Here is a 20,775-nt window from a genome sequence, read left to right on the forward strand (position 1 = left end):
ATGATGGTAAATAAGATAACTTTATGGGTGTGTCTATATGGTGCAAATATATAATACTTCTTCGTTCCTAAATATGAGATTCTTTTTGTAATATAAATTACACTATAAAAAAGACATTATATTTAAGACCGAAAGAATACCTACTTTACATCTTACTAGTACTAGTACAGATAATGCTATTTGCTCCTCTCTTTTGTGTTTTTTTGGCCAACAATGCTATTTGTTTTTCTATAACTCATTATTGACACGTCTTATAACTTATTTTGAACCTCTCGTCTTTTTAATTCTACTAATTCTACTACTGTTACTGCTATTATTTATCTCTTATTCTTACTTTCTAACTATATGAATTTGACTTTTAATTTTTTTTATCCAAAATTTTATTTAAAATAACATATCTTCTAATAAAAAAAATTCTATTAGCTATCATTTATTTATCTGTCACCCCATTCAATCGTTTTTATAGAATACAAATAATTAAATTATATGGATAAAAAATTAGTTGAAACTCATCAAAAACAATAAATAAAAAAAATGTGACTTATCCTTAAAAATATCTTTATCTATGAAAAGAGGGAGTGAATGAAAGAGAACAAGCAAACCAATAATTAAAACTATCAATTTGTTGTTGGTTGAGATGATAAATGTATTTATTGAGAGAGCTTTAATCTTAATGCTCTTAGTTATATAGAAATTAGTTTCAAATCTAAAATGATTTGAGAATACTTTGAATTCTAAAAGAAAAAAATAAAACATTGAAAATGATCCATAATTAAAGGGTATAAAAATACAAATACAATATTAAACATCAAATTAAATAATAATATTCAAAAATTAAATAAGTTATTAATATCTCTTATAAACAAAAACAAAACATCTGCTTTAGAAATACCAGTGAAATACAGATCCTCATCGAGTCAAAATTTTTACAAACGAAGCAAAAGGCAGCTAGAATTGCTGAATTAGAATATTCGTATGGCACATAAGACGATAACAATTAATAGTTAAACACTAAGGATCAGCATCATCTCTATCCTTGTCGGAGCTGGCCTGTATCTAATCTAAATTCCAGAGTCGTCGCAGTCCCTACAACTCAGCTGGAAAATCATCCAAGTAGGCGCCACCCTTTGTTTGTCACACATTCGCACGCCTCTTTTCGCAACTTGTCAGTGCAATCAAACTTCTTCACATAAATAAAATAACCCAAAATCGTTTGAATTTTCGTGGCTCGAACGCAAGCAAGCCAATAGCAAGCCGTGCCATTTTTGTTGTTTTTTCAATTGGGTCTTTGTCATTTTCCTAGCACAGCAAGTTATGGGGGAAGCTAATAATTATCAGGCCCTCTAGCTCGGAAATCTCGCAGGGGCACCGATTTAGCATTTAAACATTTGGAAAACGTGGATATTTTCGTTAGTTCGTGACTTGAAAGATATAAGAGGGAAGATCTTTGTGAAACGAATCGTATTATTGCAGGTGGCGGCGTCACCTGTCATCTTATTTTGATGTTATACATGGAGGGTTGGGTTTGATTTCTGGTGGAATTTGGTGATTGTTAGATTAATGTCTGTTTCTGCTTCTTCTTCAATCCTTACAGTTTGCAAGGATGCAGCTGGAATTGCCGGTACTTTCTTTTTCTCTAACAGATTCTGGGATTTTGCTGGTCAGCCAGTTAAATTTTTAAAACCAATCTTCGAAGTTTTCTAGAGTTTTCTTCCTTGATTTCAATTATTGCAATGCTTATTTTCAGGGAACATCTTTGCCTTTGGGTTATTTGTGTCGCCCATGTAAGTTTGCTTATGAACTGTTTGATAAACTATGTTGAGCTCCGACGAAATTATTCTTTTCCCCTTCATTGACGCCTCACTTGTGCTAAATTTCAGACCCACTTTCAGAAGAATTGTCAGAAATGGGTCAACAGAAATGTTCTCAGGCTCGCCCTATATTTATGCTCTCCTGAATTGCTTGATCTGCATGTGGTATGGCACGCCTTTCATATCTCCTGATAATCTAATGGTCCTGACTGTTAACTCAGGTGGAGCAGTCTTTCAGTTTGTGTACATAATCCTCTTTGTGACGTATGAAGAGAAAAACAGGAAGGTTAGAGTTCTGATATAAATATATATATATATATATATATTTGGAAGCATTTTCTCATGACTGATGAACTTGTTAATTGTGATAAGTGCCTGATAGCCTCTGTGTCATCTCTAAGCTTTTGTATACTCTTTGCTTCAATTTGATAGGTGAGAACGGTTGGATTACTGCTGGCTGTTTTGGGGTTATTTGCAATCATAGTATTTGGAAGCTTGCAAATAGCTGACCGTGTAACACGTCAGGTGTTTGTGGGATCCTTGAGTGTTGCTTCTCTTATTTCAATGTTTGCCTCTCCTCTGTTTATAATTGTAAGTTTGTTTCGTCCTGGAAATCTATCATTTGAATTGTGAACATCCTGCATCAGTTTGCTTTGGTTAATTTTATTGATTTATCAATCTCCATGTCTTTCCCAGAAACTGGTGATCCGGACAAAGAGTGTTGAGTTTATGCCATTCTTTCTTTCCCTATCGACCTTCTTAATGAGTGCTTCCTTCTTTCTTTACGGGTTGCTCAATTTTGATGTGTTTGTTTATGTAAGCTTTCTTCCAACTCTACTGCATTTAATTTTCTTCCTAGATATACAGTCTAGCTTGAAATGAACTAAAATATCTGTGGTTCATTTTTGTAGGTACCCAATGGAATAGGAACCATATTGGGAATAGTACAATTAGCGTTGTACTTCTATTACAAGGATGCATCTAGAGAAGAGTCCAGAGAACCCTTGATAGTGTCATATGCATGATCAGTTCAAGTGGCAGTATAAGGTAAAGGAAAATACACAGTTGTCATTGAGATCTCTGGGTTTTGTTTTGGCCCTTCAGTTCAGAGGTTGTTATGTGAAGTACAAGCAGGCTTGTTTTCATGATAATCAGTGACGAGTTGAAGTTTATGTAAGGGATTTCTTAAGTGAGTGCATAAATGTTTTTAATTGTTGAAGTTCCTTTTCCACTTAGGCAATGACTCATTGTCCATGATGATGAGTGATTTTTATTATTTGATTACTTTCATTTTTATGATATTACTTCATTTCTGGGAATTTCCCCCTCTACTTGGCTCAAGCTTATAATCTTGTTCATGAAATGAGGGGATGATATATATTTTCAATTTCAATGATGGCAGTAAATCCCAGCTGGATAAGTGGAACTAGGAACCATGCTCCTCTGCTAATGTGGAAAGTCCTATCTCCTTAAGCATATCTCTTCTCTTCAATCTCTTGTGGTATAATTGTAATTGAGATATCGTTTCATTTGCAAAATTTTGAAGAAAAGATCCTATAAAATCAATTACTTTTGGCCATAATCGCATGCTGGTAAAAGCATCAAGAGCTGCGAATTAGTGCCCATAAATTTGGCATCTTAATCTTATTCCTCTGTTTTCACAGGTATTCTCTCTGTTTCTCTATACTTGAGACACTCAACTTCCTGCCCCCTTGTAATGCAATATGCATTACTACAATTAATCTTGGGTCAATAACAGCGGTATGTGTTGGAACAAGTTCACTTCAAAATATCACTTGGAAAAAAAAAAAAAAAGTTCACTTGAATTTTTTTTTTTTTGGCGAGGGTGAAATTATACATAACTCCTATTTTATGTTATGTGCAGATAATCTCCTTAAATTTTGAAACTTTACAATGAATCTCTCTAAATTCTTACATTTATGCACATGACTTTCTTACCGGTAATTTTGTTCAGTACTTATATATTTAGTTTAAGGGGCTTCTATATATATATATATATATATATATATATATATATATATAGACACATATATAAAATCAAATCTCAAAGCGGTTATATGAACACAAAAACACAATTTGAAGGGTTACACAATTGATTAGGGTTTATTCATGTAAAGTTGAAAGTTTAGGTGAGTTGATTATTTATACATAGTTCAAAGTTTAGGAAAGCTTGTGTAATTTAACCAAAAAAAAAAGATCGCGTCAAACAATAATTGGATGTTAAACACATCACAGAAAGTGGCCTTGCGTCAAATTGTATTGGAATTAAGCGCTTCAACAAAAGCGATAATTATGCAGTTTAAACAAGGTCTAAAAAGTAAGATTGAAGACTTAGAACTCTTTTAGAATGACTTATAAGCAGGTTTTTAACCGTGACTTATGAAATATGAGATAAGTATGTGAGAGAAGTTTTATCTCAGTTTATGTGAAATGTACTTATAAATGATTTCAAAACGTAATTTCAAATATAGCCTTAAAAATGGCCACAACAAATTATAATTAGTATTTTGCTATCTTTATGTAAACTTTTTTCTTTCTGGGCAAAAATCACGGTTGGACCATTTGTTAGGGGAGGCAAATCTTGTCAGTGTGGCCCTAAACATCCATTGTCTGTAGGTCCTCTACTCTCCTTCCTTGGACTTTTCTATTTGCTCTGTTAGGAAGCTTTGTTTAGTAACAAAATCTATTTGTTCAAGATCGCAATTTCTTGATATTTACAATTGCTCATCTAAACTAAACCACATGTTTGCCCATTTGAGATTATTATGTGGCCCCCCCTTGCTAAAGATTAAGTGCCCATGCTAAATTGAATTTGAAGGTATTTATAATTATAATGAGCGTGTAGGTGGGGTGGGTCTTTTTTCATAAGATGTCTTAATGATGACAGGTAAATACCACGCGTCTTTATGCTTTGATTATATATTGATTTTGATCCTTAATTTCAAATTGTGTTTCTCATCCTTCATATTACGTTAGGATGAAAGCAAAAGTGAGAGGAAATAAGAGAGGAAATACTGAGAAAAAAAAGAAGAAAAATCGTTAAAAAAATTTCAAATTAGAAATTACTACAAAAGTATATTCTCAATTGCTAGTAAAGCGTGCTAAACAAGACTGATTTAAAATTTTAAAATTTAATAAATCTTCTTTGAGATTTTTCCCAAAAAAATTCCAAAAATAATTTAAAAAGTTTGCTATTTTGAGGAGTTTTCACTTGTAGTGTTGTTTTCTACCTAATTTTCTTAACATCCAAACATAGAGTTAATGTTTGCCCCTCTTCATAGTTTCACAAGGTCCGTATGAAAACCATAGAGAACGAACACTTTAGATGGACAAATTAAAGAATAAGAAATACGATTTGAAACCACATATACTAAAATCAAAATGCCATCAAATTATAAGGATGTGCAATGATATGAGCCCTCGATCTAATCAACCATTTGTCTTGCATCCCTACTGCAAAATCTCAATGTCGTTACTTGAAAAGAAAAAAGGACTCGACCACGAACTATTAAGTATTGTTACTTTCAGTTTTAAATATAAGAGTAAGTTGACTAATTTGAGTAGATTAAAAAAACAAGTTAAGTTAGTTATTTGTAACAAATAGGTATTGTTTTTTCCTAAAATATCTTTACTAATCAAATTTATTGGCTAGAACTATCATGATTAGAAAGACTATTTTGAGAAAAAATAAATAAATATAAGAGACAAAATGAATTGAGATCTTATATTTAGGATCAAAATAAAAATCAAATAATATCTTATATTAAGAACCGGAAGTAGTATTAATTAAACCAAATTTGAGTGTCGGGCTGCAGTTCCGGAAAAAAAAAAGGGGGGAGGGGAGTCAACGTGACTTTTTATCGGTGTTAAATCTGTCATCATCATATTAATTGCCAAAGGTATTTAATAAGAAATGCATAGATAGAGGGACATGGTCTACGAAAACCAAGTTGATAATGAACATATGAACAAATCAAAAAGTGAATATTCACGATTGATCGAGAATGTTAATCCTTGTACATTGAGTTCAAAAATAAATAAATTCTCTGAACTCTAATATAGTAACAAAAATTCCAAAAATAGTCGTCACCGTAATGACTTGTTTCTTACAGAAGTTAACAGGTGTGAGAAAAGAAAACAACAGCAGCAGCAAATAATTATGAAATCAGGAGGTGGCAACATTGTTTTTTTTTTAACTCTAGTCTTCATCATGGAGGACCATCTTGGCATCATCAATACGCAAAATTTGCAAGTGTACTGAATCAACTTGGTTGCATTTAATTGCACTAGAAAGCAGCAAGAAATTAGCTTCAGTGATTCTAGTTAACAAGAGCAACCTAGTATGGGTAGCTATTACGTGTCCCCAAGCTCAGCAACATAACAGATGGTGAATCCTATGAACTTGACATCACAGCCTATGAAAATGTAGACTCTGTTTCTATGAAGAAGAGAGGTGAAAAGGAAGGAGGGCAAAAGAAAAAGCAAAAAAAAAATCAACGGGAAACTTTTCTTTAGATCTTGACTTCTCTAAGTGCACAGGATCATTTCACTCAGAGAGAATCCAAACCGAAAGTTTACTTAACTTTTTTTCTCCCACTGGCTTCCTATTTCTTCCTAGTGTATGCGCTATCAATTTAATCGCTAACTGAGCAGAATCTAAAATACAGATCAAACCTGCTGTTAACAAACCAAGTCATCGACAATAAGTTTAAACCCGCAGCTAATTTATGCAGGTTAACAAGATTAACAGAATGCTGGCTAAAGGTTTCGTGAGGCTTAATGCCAGTATCTGTAACGTTGAGGAAATATAGAGGGAAGGGAAGGGAACTCTTGTAGCTAAATTTTACAATAGCAAGGAACTACTGTCCCAACCAATCCCATTATATTAGCTTACTCAAACATTGCTAATGGCCTTCTAGCCTAGAGGCATGAAGGCTATTTTGTAAATGAGAGGTTATGAGTTCAATCCCAGGCTGTTAATGCTAACCCCTCTAATTTAAAAAAGGAAAAAAGCTTACTCAAACATTAAATTGAGCCTAAATATAACAAACAACAAATAAAGGAAAAGATGTTGGCAAAAAAAAAAAACAAATAAAGGAAAAGATAGATGATGTCAGAACCTATGAGATGATGGTTCATGATCTCCAACACTTTTCTTACTTCACATGCATACAGTCCACAACAACCAGAGGCCAGTGAGATTAAGATGGGCAGTTTTTTGTTTTTCGCCCCCAGCTAATGGCCACCCCTCATTCTTAGCACATTTTAGCGACTTACTTTAAGAAACTAAAACAATGTTTAAATGGGATCTTACTATAGATAATCTTTAAAACATAAGATCATGTTCGAATGGTGTAGAGATTTCAGTGTACAGGAAGCTCTTCATTGACTTGACGTGGAGATATGTCCAAGCTGAATTAAAGCAAACAAAGTGCTAACGCACCAAAAGAACTGTAGTGAGAAAACTACTACAATTAAGACATACTAGTCCATAACCATACCTTAAAACCTTTCCATTCTTCATTCACCTTGCTTGATCCAGTTTTGTGAGATACAACTCCATTAACTCACTAGCTTCTTCTTGCACATGACAAAGGACAACCCTCCTTAAAAAGTCCTTTTCAGTAAGCGCAAATTTTGCGAGCAAAGTTTCGCTTTTCAACAGCCCCTTTGACAACAGAACTTGAAGGACAGCACCTCTTGGAACAATTCGTTTTTTCAAACTATATCCCAAAACATTAGGATATGTGCAAATCATGGAAGGATTACAGCCCAATTTATGGACAAGAAACTCTAATTTTGCATCAATCTGATCTTCTGACAGAGTCATACAGATGGGGAGCCTTCTAAATGCTGCAAGAATGTCATTGTCAGACCAACCCCACTTCTTATAAACATAAACCTTTTTAGCCCGTGCGGATTCTTTTGAGGATAAGGATACATGAACAGCCATAAGAAATTGAAACGTCCAAGGATCAAAACCAAGTTCTTTCACTTCCTCCACAATCTTCTTAAATCGACCAGTACTATAAGCCAATGATCTACTGTAAAACTGCAAAAATTTGATGATATTTGATTGAGGAACTCTTGCTTCTCGCAGTAGCTCTATTTTATGCAACACAGAGGCTTTAGAATCAACAAGAATGGCCGAGCAATATTGAAGAGCTTTAACGAGCTTCTCATCAGATCCAAGCAAATCTCGAAGGAAATCGAAGGAAGGAATGAGGTGGTTACTTAAGCTTCTTCTCATGATATTAGGACAATTACACACAAGCCTAGGGATGTGCGAGCTCGAAACGCCTCTGGATTTGAAAAATTCAATCTTGGGCATAAAGGTCTTCTCAGGATCAAATCGAAGGAATTCTGGAACCGATTTAATGAAATGAAGAATCTGGAGCCGTGAGAATCCATGACTCTTCAGGAACTTGATAACCAAATCTGGCTTCTCTCTCGTTTCGAAGCTGACGCGCTTAGAAGCTGCTTCAGCTTCTTGGGGTGAGAAGCCACAGGTGTCAATGAGATAAGAGACAGTGAAAGAATTCCCGTTTGAGGCGTTTGAGTTAGCGTACCTCATAGAAAACCACTGGGTTTGAAGACAAAGTTGATGCTGTAATGTTGAAGGAGATATTGCGTTGATAATATGTCTCCCATAAGGTATGGCTCCGCGGAGAAAAGGAAGCATGGATTCCGGCGGCTTCCGGCATCCCGAGCAAGATAAACGCAGCCGGAGTCCGTTGAGGAATACACCGGAAGCCATAGGAAACCACGCTACTCTCATTCTCTGATCACTCCAAACTTCTATTGGCGTAAACAAGAAAAAATTTTTTTTTGTCCCAGCAGTTTTGTTTAATTATAGCTTAATATCTAAATTTTAACTCACATCCTATGATTTTTGACTTAATTGAAACTCAATTAACTTTAACTCTGTGTAACTTACCTATAATTTAAACCTATAAAACATTAGTTCTTAAGTTTTTTAGAAAATAACGCTAATCCTTAATATTTTTTTTAAAATGTGAAATAATTAACACTGTAAGGATTAAGTTAATTCAGTCAAAGTTGGTATGAATTTTAATTGAGTCAAAACTATAAAAGTTAAGTTGCTTGGGGTTAAAATTCTAGGATCGATTGAGTTGTAATTAAATCAAAATTACATAGCCAAACCATTACCTTTTTTTCAGGCAAAAAAAAAAAAGATTACCTTTTCATTTTTAAAATATAAATTTTACATTTTACTACTTTCATCCTAATTATAATTATAAGAGCTAGTTAACTAATTTAAAAAAATTAAATAAGTAAATTGAGTTATTTATTTATCTTAAATAGGTGTTATCTTTCCTAAAATATCCTGACTAATCAAGTGTATTGGCTAGAACTACTATTATTAGAAGGATTACTTTAAATATATATAAATATGAGAGACAAAATAGATTGGGATTTTATATTTAGGACCAAAATAAAAATCAAACAAGATCTCATATTAAGAATCGGAGGTATTACTTTGGTATTTTTACTTTATTTAAAAAGGTTTCATTGCTCCTTTATAAAAAAAAAAAAAGGTTGCATTGACCAAATGTACAAATGTCTATTGTTAAAATTGAATACGCATTAAAAAAAAATAGTGGGTTTTACTTCTTCTTTTTTTTTTTACATGTGTGAATAAAGAGATTAATTGAAGAAGTTTTTTGTTTGCATGTTGCTTGGTGGAGCACAGTTGACGTCTCTTTGATCATCTACCACTTTTTATTCAGGAGTTTGATGAAAAAAGCCAATTGACTCGGGTTGTAATTTCTGTCGGTTTAGTTTGTGATACCATTTTTATTCGGGGGGAAAAAAATTACAGCTTGGAGTAAAATGAGAGAGCCATAGCAGTGAAATTACATTTGCACATAAAAACAATATGACATATGAATATGATGTTAATCCTCCAGCCATAAGTAGACAAGGTTGATCCCAAAAGTAAAATACTACTCCTCCGGTCCTAATTATAAGACCCAATTGACTTATTTGAGAAGATTAAGGAAGTAAGTTAAGTTGGTTATTTATAATAAATAAGTGTTATCATTCCTAAAATATCCTTGCTAATTAAGTATATTGGCTAAAACTATTATTATTAGAAGGATTATCTTGGAAAAAAATGCATAAATATAAGAGACAAAATGGATTGGGGTCTTATAATTAGGACCAAATAAAAAGTCAAATTGGGTCTTATAATAAGGACCGGAAGAGTACCTCTTATCACTACAAACTAGATCTTATATTTAAGATGGAAAGGAATAATTAGGTCCTGCAGCTCAACACCAGGTACTACTACTAATAGCTTTTTGAATGGAAATAGAAACTTCCATTAATTAAACAGACAACATGCAAAGAACTCAAAAATCAGAAAGCTCATCTAAGGTGGATTATTAACAATATCTCACCGCCAATAGCTCAGCACAAACGCTTCAAAGGAGATAATGAAATGCCATTAATCAAAGTAGATTAGTCCCTTTATAAGAGTCTATCTTAATTAACTAATGACATTTTAATCTCTCTTAATAAATCTAAGCTAATCTACCAGCCTCTGAAAGATTTTCTTTAGACGTGCACTCACAAGAAACAGTACACTTTGGACAGCAACGATCCCAAGCTTCCTCTATAAGATCAGCATAAGGATGATCCTCAATATTATCCCTGGGCAGGGACTCCAGAACTTGAACATTAAGTATAAATAATCACATTCAGAATGGCCTCTGTTCCAACACATACCCAGGCCTATGTTCCAACGCATATCCAGGCCTACTAGTTGCTTTAAGAAGCTAGACGGAAAATATTATAGGTGAACCATCGAAATGTTGTGAACCCCATCATGGTTTTTAGATTTCCCAAGAAACTTGCACGATTACAAACTTGGATGCAGCAAAGCATGACGTGTTTGGAGAAGCCAGTCAAATAAATGAAGCAAATTAGCTTCAAATAGAAAACAAAAAGTCTACGAAGTTCTGAAATTTAAATTTTTAAGTTTAGACACAATCACTTTAATGGAAGCATTGCTGGGAAAAATTGGGAAGTTGGTATAGAAGAAATTCAAATTTTTAATAAGAACAAAAAGGCTATAGAAAAATCATCTATATATTAATTAATATTACATACCTGTGTAAGGAGTTATTCACATTGAAAAATACATAGATGTCATAAGATAGTTTACTCTGCCTCGGAAGGAAAAAATAAATGAATTTGAAACACAGCATATGGATTTAAGCATATTGTACTTACAAGGAGTTAAAGAAACAATCAACAATACTATGAACCTAAGATCAAAACCGCTGATCTGTTTCAAGCCTGGTGGTGAAGCGTTCAATAATCAAACAAAAGCTAAAACATCGTCTTCTATACATGATTCTTACTAAAAAATGCCTTCTCTAAAGAAAGAAAAAGTTAAACAAACAATGTTAACGCTGCATGGTATTACAGACACTTTAAAACTTAGGACTTAATTCAAATGAACAGATTCCAGTGTAATGGGAAGCTCATTAGTTACTTGGCAAGTCATTTTCAACCTGAATTAAAGCAAACCACATACAAGTTAATAATGCGCCGCATCAAAAGAAATGTAGAGAGAACAGTTCTACAACTGCTACGCATTAGTCTATATCCATAAGTTAAAACCTTTCAATTTTCATTCACCTTGCAAGATCCAGTTTAGACTGATACAACTCTAATAATCCACTAACCTTCTGCCCGTGACAAAGGAGAAACTTCCTCAAAAAATATCTCTCAGTATACTTGAAAATTGATAAAGAAGTTTTCCTTTTTATCAGACCCTTTGACAACAGAACTTGAATGACAGCACCTCTTGGGAGAATTCGCCTTTGCAAACTCAATGTAAAAATTAAAGGACATCTGTTGATGGCGGAAGACTCAAGGCCCAACTTGTGGACAAGAAACGCCATTACTGCATCAATCTTATCCTCTGAGACTGTCATACAAAAGGGGTGCTTTCTAAATGCCACCAGAATGTCATTGTCAGACCAACCCCACTTCTTATAAACATCAGCCTTTTTTGCCCGTGTGGATTTGCTAAAGGATGAGCATACCCTAATAGCCCAAAGAAATCGAAGCTTCAAAGGATCAAAACCAATTTCCTTTACTTCTTCCACAGCGTACTTAAACCGATCAGGATATATAGTTAGTGTCCTAGGGAAAGATTGCAGCAATGTAATGACATTTGATTCAGGAATTCCTTCTTCTCGCAACAGCTTCATATTAGGCAAGACATGAGTATTAATGTAAACAAGAATGCCCGAGCAATGTGCAAGAGCTTTAATGAGCTTCTCATCAGACTGAAACAAATCCCGGAAGAAATAAAAGGAAGGAATGAGCCGATTACTTAAGCTGCTCCCCATGATCCTAGGACAACTACACAAGAGCCTAGGGATGAATGAGCTTGAAGCACCTTGGGATTTGAGAAACTCAATCTTGGGCAAAAAGGTTTTCTCAGGATCATATCGAAGAAACCTTGGGTGATGTCCAATGAAACGAAGAATCTGGGGTTGAGAAAATCCTTGTCTTTTCAGGAAATTGATAACTAAATCTGGCTTATCCCGCGTTTCCAAGCTGACACGCTTAGAAACTGCTTCAGCTTCTTTAGGTGAGAAGCCGCATGTGTCAATCAGATATGAGACTGTGAAAGAATGGCCATTCGAGGCGGCTGAATTTGCGTACCTCACAGAAAGCCATTGGATTTGGGCACAAAGCAGATGTTGAAATGCTGAAGGAGAATTTGCGTTGATAATGTGCCTCCGACAAGCGATCGCTATGCTGAGAAAAGGAGACATGGACTCCGTACGATTTCGAAATCTCAAGCGAAGAAAGAAAACCCTTTCACAACTGCAGCCATTATAGTTGTTGTTTAGCTCCTCACCATTTCTTTTTTCTTGGAAGTCCCTTCTCTCCACTTCGTCTTCAATTTCTTTTTTCACATGCTTAATATAAGATATAAAATCTAGTTGACTAATTTAAATAAATTAAAAAAATTAATTAAATTAGTTATTTGTAATAAACATGTGTTATATTTCTTAAAATATTCTTACTAATCAAATATATTTATTAGAACTAATAGTATTACAAAGATTACCTTAAAAAAGAGATAAATATAAGAGATTAAGATCAAAATAAAAATCAAATAATCTTTTATATTAAAGATAGGAGGTAATATTAAAAGATTTATACGTTTTGAAAATTTTATAAAATATCAGAAAAAATAACTTGCTTAGGTTTTATGTAATAACAACAACAACAGCTTCCCTTTCTAATTATCAAATTGTCATCACACAAGCACAATGAACTCACAAATCTCTGTCAAAAAAAGAAAAAAAGAATTCACAAATCATGAATAATATAACTTATTCTTAAAATTCTATGCGGCACAAGCTAATAAAATGTTTTCTTATTATGACAAAGAACATGTTTGGTAAACGGAAAAACAAAAAATACTTCTTAAATTTTTAAAAAAATAATACTAATTTTAACGATTCTTATAATAATTTTAATATGTTAAAATCTGTCAAAATCATTTATTTCTCATTTTCAAATTTAACAAAAAAAATTTTGTTTAGAAAAATGTTTGTATTGACAATAATAAGGTCCAAATCAATTTTTACGATGTTGGAATCAATTACTTTTTCGATTTTCAATTTAAATTGGATTAAAGGCCAGCAAAAATTATATTTAATTAACTTGTTTTCACTTGTATAAAAAAGTTTCAACTCCCATAAAAACAATTTCAACTCTAAACCTTCAACCATGCCTAACAGTATCTTTACAACCTAAGTCTTAGGTTGAAATAATTCATTTTAATTCAATATCATAAACACATAATACTACTTTCATTTTTCTATAAGAGACAATTAAACAAATCAAGTTGATTAAAATTAATTAAAAACAATAAATATATAAAAATATATATTTTAAAAAAAAACACTCTTATTTATGGAACAAGGGGTCAGAGAGAGAATGGGTAAAAAAGTTTTAAAAAAAAGTTAAAAAAGATATAAGTGCGCATGCAATTAACTGAAATAAAAAATACATTACCACTAGCTGCTTGGCCGAGTGGTGTGTGTGTGGGGGTTCGAACCTGCTCCCTTGTACCTAAAAAAAAAAAATTTAGACTTTGAAATATAGCTTATAAAAAAAATACTAGTTCAAAAAATTATAGCTTACAAAGAGAATCAGAGAAAGCATTGCACAGTCCAGATCCAATCCAACATTTTTTTTCCTACTAAAGCATAGGTATCCTTCTATTGGAGGCAATCATATTTGAAGCATTATCGGACACTAAATGTTAGCATATCTCCTAACGGGGATTTGAACCTTAGTGTTTTTTTTTTTTGGTAACAAAGAGGACCAAAGCCCAAAAGGAAAAAAACTAGAATAAGTGGGGACTAGCTCCCAGTTTCTCAGCTTCCACAATTGCCCTTAGATTGGTCGGGCAAACATCAAAGAAGGAGGATTCAGATAACCCTTTCTTGGCTAGCGCATCAGCAACTCTATTACTTTCTCTGGGAGTTCTTCGCAGCTTTACCTTCCAGTTGTATTTAAGCATACTTTGAATTTCTCTGATCATCAGATTGCTCGTGTTGCAAGAATTTTCTTCTAGTAACAAGTCTATAACATTTTTTGCATCTAACTGACTCAAGCATAATCTGTCTGAATCCAAATTGCCAAGCTACGTTTAGGCCTTTATAAATAGCCCATTCCTCAGCCTCTTGTGCATTGCATTTTCCGATCTTATATATGAGGAACTAACCCTTTCTACTAGATCCAACTCCCGTTAGTATCCAATCCAACAATTAATGAGATGATTCATAGCATTTCATAGGCCCAATATTATACCACTCTACCAGACAAATCTTACCACATAAATATTTCCATATTCAGCTGGAGCTTCCAACATGATCTTCATTCCAATGTCTATATCATAAGCATAACGACCAAGCTAATCAGACTCTGGCTTTTCGGTTAACCAGATCACATATTATACGATAAAAATGAACTTCATATTCCTCAGTCTGAAATTTCAGCATGAGAAACAAAAACATCAAAGCTGTTTGGATCAGTGTTTAAAAAAGGAATTCTGGGCTATATGAGACGAAACTTCAGCTCGTTCAGTCCAAAATCAGTTCCCCATAACTAATCCAAACAAGCACATCACCATTTGTACTGCTCAATAAGGATGCACAGCAAACACACATCAGGTTAGGTTTCACTCCTGGTCTTTTGATTTTGTCCGTTCTAAATGCCGACAAAGTAGGCCTATTTTGTGTATACCTAAAGCAGATAGGCCCATTGATCATTACCGACGCATTTCGATTTTATGAAATTCAATGACAACTAGTGAACTGGATAGGTTATAACAATAGATATGACAATGGATATATATCACTAGATGAATTAATATAGCTTGAAATAGAAAAAACTCATAGAGTTTCATGGTTTACAATTTGGAGTGCTATACACAATCAATTTAGTGGAAACATTACTGTTAAAACTGTAAAGATGGTGTGGAAAATTCCAGTTTTTCACCAGAATAAAGAGAAGAGACTCAAAAAATACAGACACACACCCCACACACACACAGAGTCATTAGTATTATATGAACATGTGTATGCATAGGAGCTATTCATACTGAGAACAAATATCTCCAGTTACCTCTCTTAACATGGGGGAAAATAACTTGACACAAAGCACATGGACTTTGCACAAATGAACAAGAAAATCTTAGTGACGATCTATCAGAATTCACCACTCAAATCTAAAACAACATAAGAAAATAATTGGTTACAGAAACTGTCAACAACCAAGAGATGGGAACAGAAGTTCAAATCTTCTGGCATCATAATTACGCAGAGTTAGGAAATACACCATATCTACCTTCTTGCATCTTATATCACTGTACAAAGTCAGCTAGAAATCAGCTGCAATAATTTAAATTTCCAAACTGCAACCTAAGATAGGATATTGGATGTTCTTAACAGAGGGATCTCATCTATAATTCCATTGAGCAATTTGAGCGGTCCAGATTTGAAATGTCTGGCAAGAAAAATCTTCTACGTGTTTCTTCTTAAAGGATTTTATATATATATCAAAATAAATAAAAATAAAAGAAACAAGCAATTTGGATCAAACGTTTGACAATCCCCATATTTCATTTAGCAACTTAAAAACAAAATCCTTCAACTGAGTGAATCAAACTTCAGATCCCCAGGCTCGGCAACAGCATTGAAGATCAATCCTATGTATTCTATTGAACCTGCCATGAACTTGAAGTTACAACCCTGGCCTTTTTTCCCCAGCTACCACATCAACAGTAAGTTTGAACCATTATTTCCGAGGGGACTCTGTTCACATATAACAAAACCTAAGGTCCATCCAAGTTATTAAGTCTTCAACCACAATGAATAGGTAATTTTTTGTTACAGCTATACACTACATTATTTTGATTAAATAATTTTCTATATAACATAATCAAGATCGATTTATGTAGGAAATTTACCAGTCATCACATTATATTTAGTCGATTGATAGGTCATATCTAAAAAATCATTACAAATGTATCAAAAGAAATATAGTGAGAACTGAGAAGACAGTTCTACGTCTATATTTTAGGGGGTGTTTGGGTAAAAATAAAATCATGATTTTAAAAGTGTTTTTATAATATACTAAGTAAATATGTAGAAGAGTTTGCCTCGATTTGTGGAAAAGTGCCTCTGAGAAGTATTTTTAGTCCATATCCATACCCTAAAGCTTTACAGCAGTATTCATTCACCTTGCCAGATCCAGTTTAGACTGATACAACTCCAATAATCCACCAGCTTCTGGCCCATGACGAATGACAAATCTCCTTAAAAAGCCATCTTCAGTATATATAAATGCTGCAACCAATGCTTTTCTTTCTATCAGACCCTTTGACAACAGAGCTTGAATGACAGCACCTCTGGGAATAATTCGCCCTTTCAAACTCAATGCCAAAACAGAAGGATTTTTGTTAATGGTGGAAGGCTCACAGCCCAATTTGTGGACAAGAAACTCCATTACTGCATCAATCTTATCGTCTGCCACGGTCATACAAAAGGGGTACTTCCTAAATGCCGCGAGAATGTCATGGTCAGACCAACCCCACTTCTTATAAACATCAAACTTGTTTGCCCGTGTGGATGTGCTTAAGGATAAGTATACCCGAACAGCCATAACAAATTGAATCTTCAAAGGATTAAACCCAAGTTCCTTCACTTCTTCCACAACTTCCTTAAACCAAGCAGTATTAGTAGTTAGTGCCCTAGGGAAAAATTGCAACAATTTCATGACATTTGATGCAGAAACTCCTGCTTCTCGCAATAGCTTCATATTAGGCACGACATGAGTGTTAAGATAAAGAAGGATGCCCGAGCAATATGTAAGAGCTTGAGTGAGCTTCTCATCAGATTGAAACAAACCCCGGAAGAAATCAAAGGAAGGAATGAGCTGATTGCTTAGGCTCCTCCGCATGATGGCAGGAGAACTGCACAAGAGCTTAGGGATGCTTGAGCTCGAAACACCCATGGATTTTAAAAACTCAATCTTGGGCAGAAGGGTTTTGTCAGGGTCACATCGAAGAATCAATGGATCATGTCTAATGAAACGAGCAATCTGGGATTGAGAAAGTCCATGTCTTTGCAGGAAATTGATAACTAAATCTGGCTTATCTCGCGTTTCGAAGCTGACGCGCTCAGAAGCGGAAGCAGCTTGTTTAGCTGAGAAGCCACATACGTCAACCAGATATGAAACAGTGAAAGAATGGCCATTTGAGGCGGTTGAATTTGCGTACCCCACAGAAAGCCACTGGATTTGACCACAAACCAGATGTTGAAATCTTGAAGGAGAGGTTGCGTTGATAATGTGCTTCCGAAAACCGATCGCTCTGCTCAGAAAACGAGACATGGATTCCATCAGATTCCAATGCTCAAGCAAAGAAAACGCGTTGGCAGGGGTCCAAGAACTACCACACTGAACGAAAAATTAATCCTTTTGTCTTCAAGTTTTAACTCAATCATGAGTCAGTCTCTCAGCCACAACAACTCGGTGTCATTCAGTTCCTGAAATTGAACTCAGTCCTTGATCTATTTTGTCTTTTTTTTTTACCAGCGATCTATTTTGTCATTTAGGAGTGTTCGGATAAAAACCAAACCATGGTTTCAGAAGTACTTTTACGGATTACGAAGTAAATATGTGAAGGAGGTTACTTCATTTTACGGAAAAGTACTTTTAAAACCACGGTTTTAGAACACTCAAACAGAGTCTTAATAAATCAATCCTTTCCATGCATAAATCATCTTATATGGCAAAAGGTGTGCCCACGTGGCATCCAAATGAGCTAAAAATAAGCTACTAATCACCCACTCCGGTTCCTCCCCGTTTATACGTTGAAAATTGGAATATATAGTGGCTAAGATACTGAAAGGTAACGCTGTGATTTTCATCGGAAACTAAATGGGCAATGGAGCAGTACTACCCATTTAAGACTATGGTGTGAGTTGCTTGCTCTGCTTTACCATTGCTCTGCAAAACAATAGCGAGCAAGAAGGAAGAAACAGAGGAAGGGGAAAGTGGTGGAGGCCGGAGAATTATTAGGGTGTAAAAGGAATATACATGGAGAGGGAGGGAGAGGTGGGAATTAAGTAGTCATGCCAAATTAACTGAATTATAATTGAGTTAAAATTTGAAAGATTAATCACCCTTTCTATTTATTTGTATAAGAAGCACGCAAACTAAAAAGAATACATTAAATTAATTTTTTTTTAACATTCACTCTTTCTTTTGTCGGACACATTTTCCTTATTAAACAAAGACTATTACAATTATGTTTTATATTTGCTCTCGCTTCTTCTTATCCATAATATAAGATATTGATTAGAAGAAAATTATAATCCAAAATATAAGACGTTAGTCAAATAATTAATGTAATTTTTTTTTACTTCTATCCCTAATTCCCTATTAAATATATGACAAGGATGAGAGATAATAAAAGGTAACATTAAAAGTAATTTTATAATTTTCTATAGATAAAGCATGAAAACTTTGTCCCTATCCCGTGCAGATACATGTAATGACCAAACTTCTATTTCTTAATATGTGAGAAAAGTTAACTGGCGCTTTATATTATGAATTGAAGGGAGTATTTACTTTATCTCCCTCCATATTTATAAGGTCAACATAGATTTGAAAAAACTCATCAATTGAGTTATATTTAGGGACAGATTTTTTTCGAATAAGTCATCAAAAGTAAGCATAAACCATTGTTTTAAGAGGCGTCTATTATTATACATGACACAAAAAAGGTGCATGTTTGTCATCTAATCCTTCAATAAAAGTCCATTTAGGCAGAACAATTTTCACGTATAGCGCAACGTTACTTTTGAATGATACGTCCTGTCCAAGCCAAACAAGAGCAAACAACATAAAGGTTAATAATGTAGTGAGAAGATAGTTCAGCAATTGGCCCATCTTTTTTTTTTTTTTCTAATACAAATTTGCCCCATCTTTGGTCTAAAATCATACCACAAAACCTTTTCGTTCTTCATTTACCTTGCAAGCCCCCGTTTAGACCAATACAACTCCAATAATTCACCTGCTCATGCAAAAAGATATGTCTTTTCAGAAAGTCTATTTCAGATAATTTATTTGTATTTATTTAGAATATTTTATAAACAGTTTTTCAATCGTAATTTACAGAATACGAGATAAGTATATAAAAAAATTTTTGTTTCAATTTATATAAAATATATTTATAAATGATACCAAACATGATACCAAACAGAGTAATGTCTTCTTTCTAAATGCCACAAAAATGTCATTGTGAGGACAACCCCACTACTTATAAGGACCAGCCCTTAAGAGTCCCTGTGGATTTTTTTATTTTTTTTAAGGTTGAGCAAACATGAACAGCCATAATAAATTGGACTTTTAAAGGATCAAATGCAATTTCCTTCGCTTCTTAGGCAATGTCCTTAAATGGATTAGGACTTTTTGTCCATGTCCTAGGATACACACACAATAATTTGATGACATTTTGATTCAGGAACTCCTACTTCTCGCAATAGCTTCATATTCGGCACAGCAAAGGTGTTGGCATCAAGAAGGATGCCCGAGCAACATTGAAGAGCTTTAATGAGCTTATCATCAGATTGAACAATATCTCGTAAGCGATTAAAGGAAGGGATGCGCTGCTTACTTAGGCTTCCTTTCATGATGCTGGGACATGAACATAGGAGCCTTGGGATGCGTGAGGTCGAAACACTAATGGACTTGAAAAACTCAAATCTCCGGCAGAAAGACTTTTTGAGGATCAGATCGTAGAAATTATGGGCAATGCCTAAAGAAACGAAGAATCTGGGACTGCGAGAATCCATCATTTTTGAGGAACTTGATAGCCAAATCCGGTTTATCTAATGTCTCAAAGCTAACGCAGTTAGAAGTTGAAGCAGCTTCTTTGGGTGAGAAACCACATGTATCAATTAGGCCTGGTTCCATTTGGATTAGCGGTAGAAAAAATAATTTATTTACAATTTGACTTTTGAAAAAGTTAGATTAAGTAAAAGTTAAATTTGGTAACATAAATTGTGTTTGGATTGGATTTTATAAAAATTAATTTGTAAAAGTTAAATTGGGTAAAAAGTTATTTAGATTACAATTGAATAAAAACAAGTTTAGGTTGAAAATTACCAAAAAAGCTCATGAATTTTATTAAATAATGAGAGAATAATAGGAGAAATAAAAGAAAATTATTATTCTGATAATTTCCAACAGTCTTATGCCTGATTGCCACTTGAAAAAGCTACCTCTCCTAGTTTAAAGGATTGTTTGGATGAAAACCAAATTATGGTTTCAAAAATGATTTTACGGTTTACGAAATAAATACATGGAG

General features: G+C 34.0%; 2 protein-coding genes across 5 annotated transcripts; one reads left to right on the forward strand and one right to left on the reverse strand.

The window, feature by feature from the left end:
* Window positions 1-1,105: 1,105 nt before the first annotated feature.
* Window positions 1,106-3,730, forward strand: LOC114712937 (bidirectional sugar transporter SWEET2). Of its 3 annotated transcripts, none has more exons than XM_028897510.1 (8): window positions 1,106-1,621; window positions 1,748-1,784; window positions 1,881-1,930; window positions 2,033-2,097; window positions 2,244-2,402; window positions 2,508-2,627; window positions 2,723-2,858; window positions 3,214-3,585. In XM_028897510.1, the coding sequence occupies exons 1-7, from the start codon at window positions 1,561-1,563 to the stop codon at window positions 2,834-2,836; spliced, it is 606 nt and encodes a 201-aa protein (XP_028753343.1). In that variant the 5' UTR covers window positions 1,106-1,560; the 3' UTR covers window positions 2,837-2,858; window positions 3,214-3,585. The 3 variants fall into 3 exon arrangements, 2 of the variants coding, with proteins under 2 accessions (XP_028753343.1, XP_028753333.1); XR_003737293.1 differs by having other exon boundaries at window positions 1,109-1,621; window positions 1,881-2,097; window positions 3,214-3,312; window positions 3,476-3,730; XM_028897500.1 differs by having other exon boundaries at window positions 1,109-1,621; window positions 1,881-2,097.
* Window positions 3,731-5,769: 2,039 nt separating this feature from the next.
* LOC114712955 (transcription termination factor MTERF8, chloroplastic-like) lies at window positions 5,770-8,621 on the reverse strand. Of its 2 annotated transcripts, none has more exons than XM_028897530.1 (2): window positions 7,334-8,621; window positions 5,770-6,118 (listed from the first exon to the last, which is right to left on the reverse strand). In XM_028897530.1, exon 1 carries the CDS (start codon window positions 8,608-8,610, stop codon window positions 7,357-7,359), a length of 1,254 nt encoding a protein of 417 aa, XP_028753363.1. In that variant the 5' UTR covers window positions 8,611-8,621; the 3' UTR covers window positions 5,770-6,118; window positions 7,334-7,356. The 2 variants fall into 2 exon arrangements, with proteins under 2 accessions (XP_028753363.1, XP_028753354.1); XM_028897521.1 differs by lacking the exon at window positions 5,770-6,118 and adding an exon at window positions 7,128-7,244.
* Between the last annotated feature and the right edge of the window lie 12,154 nt (window positions 8,622-20,775).

Source organism: Neltuma alba, unplaced genomic scaffold (assembly GCF_004799145.2).
Source record: "Neltuma alba isolate B1F8T4 unplaced genomic scaffold, ASM479914v2 tig00001864_pilon, whole genome shotgun sequence".
Lineage (NCBI taxonomy): Eukaryota > Viridiplantae > Streptophyta > Magnoliopsida > Fabales > Fabaceae > Neltuma > Neltuma alba.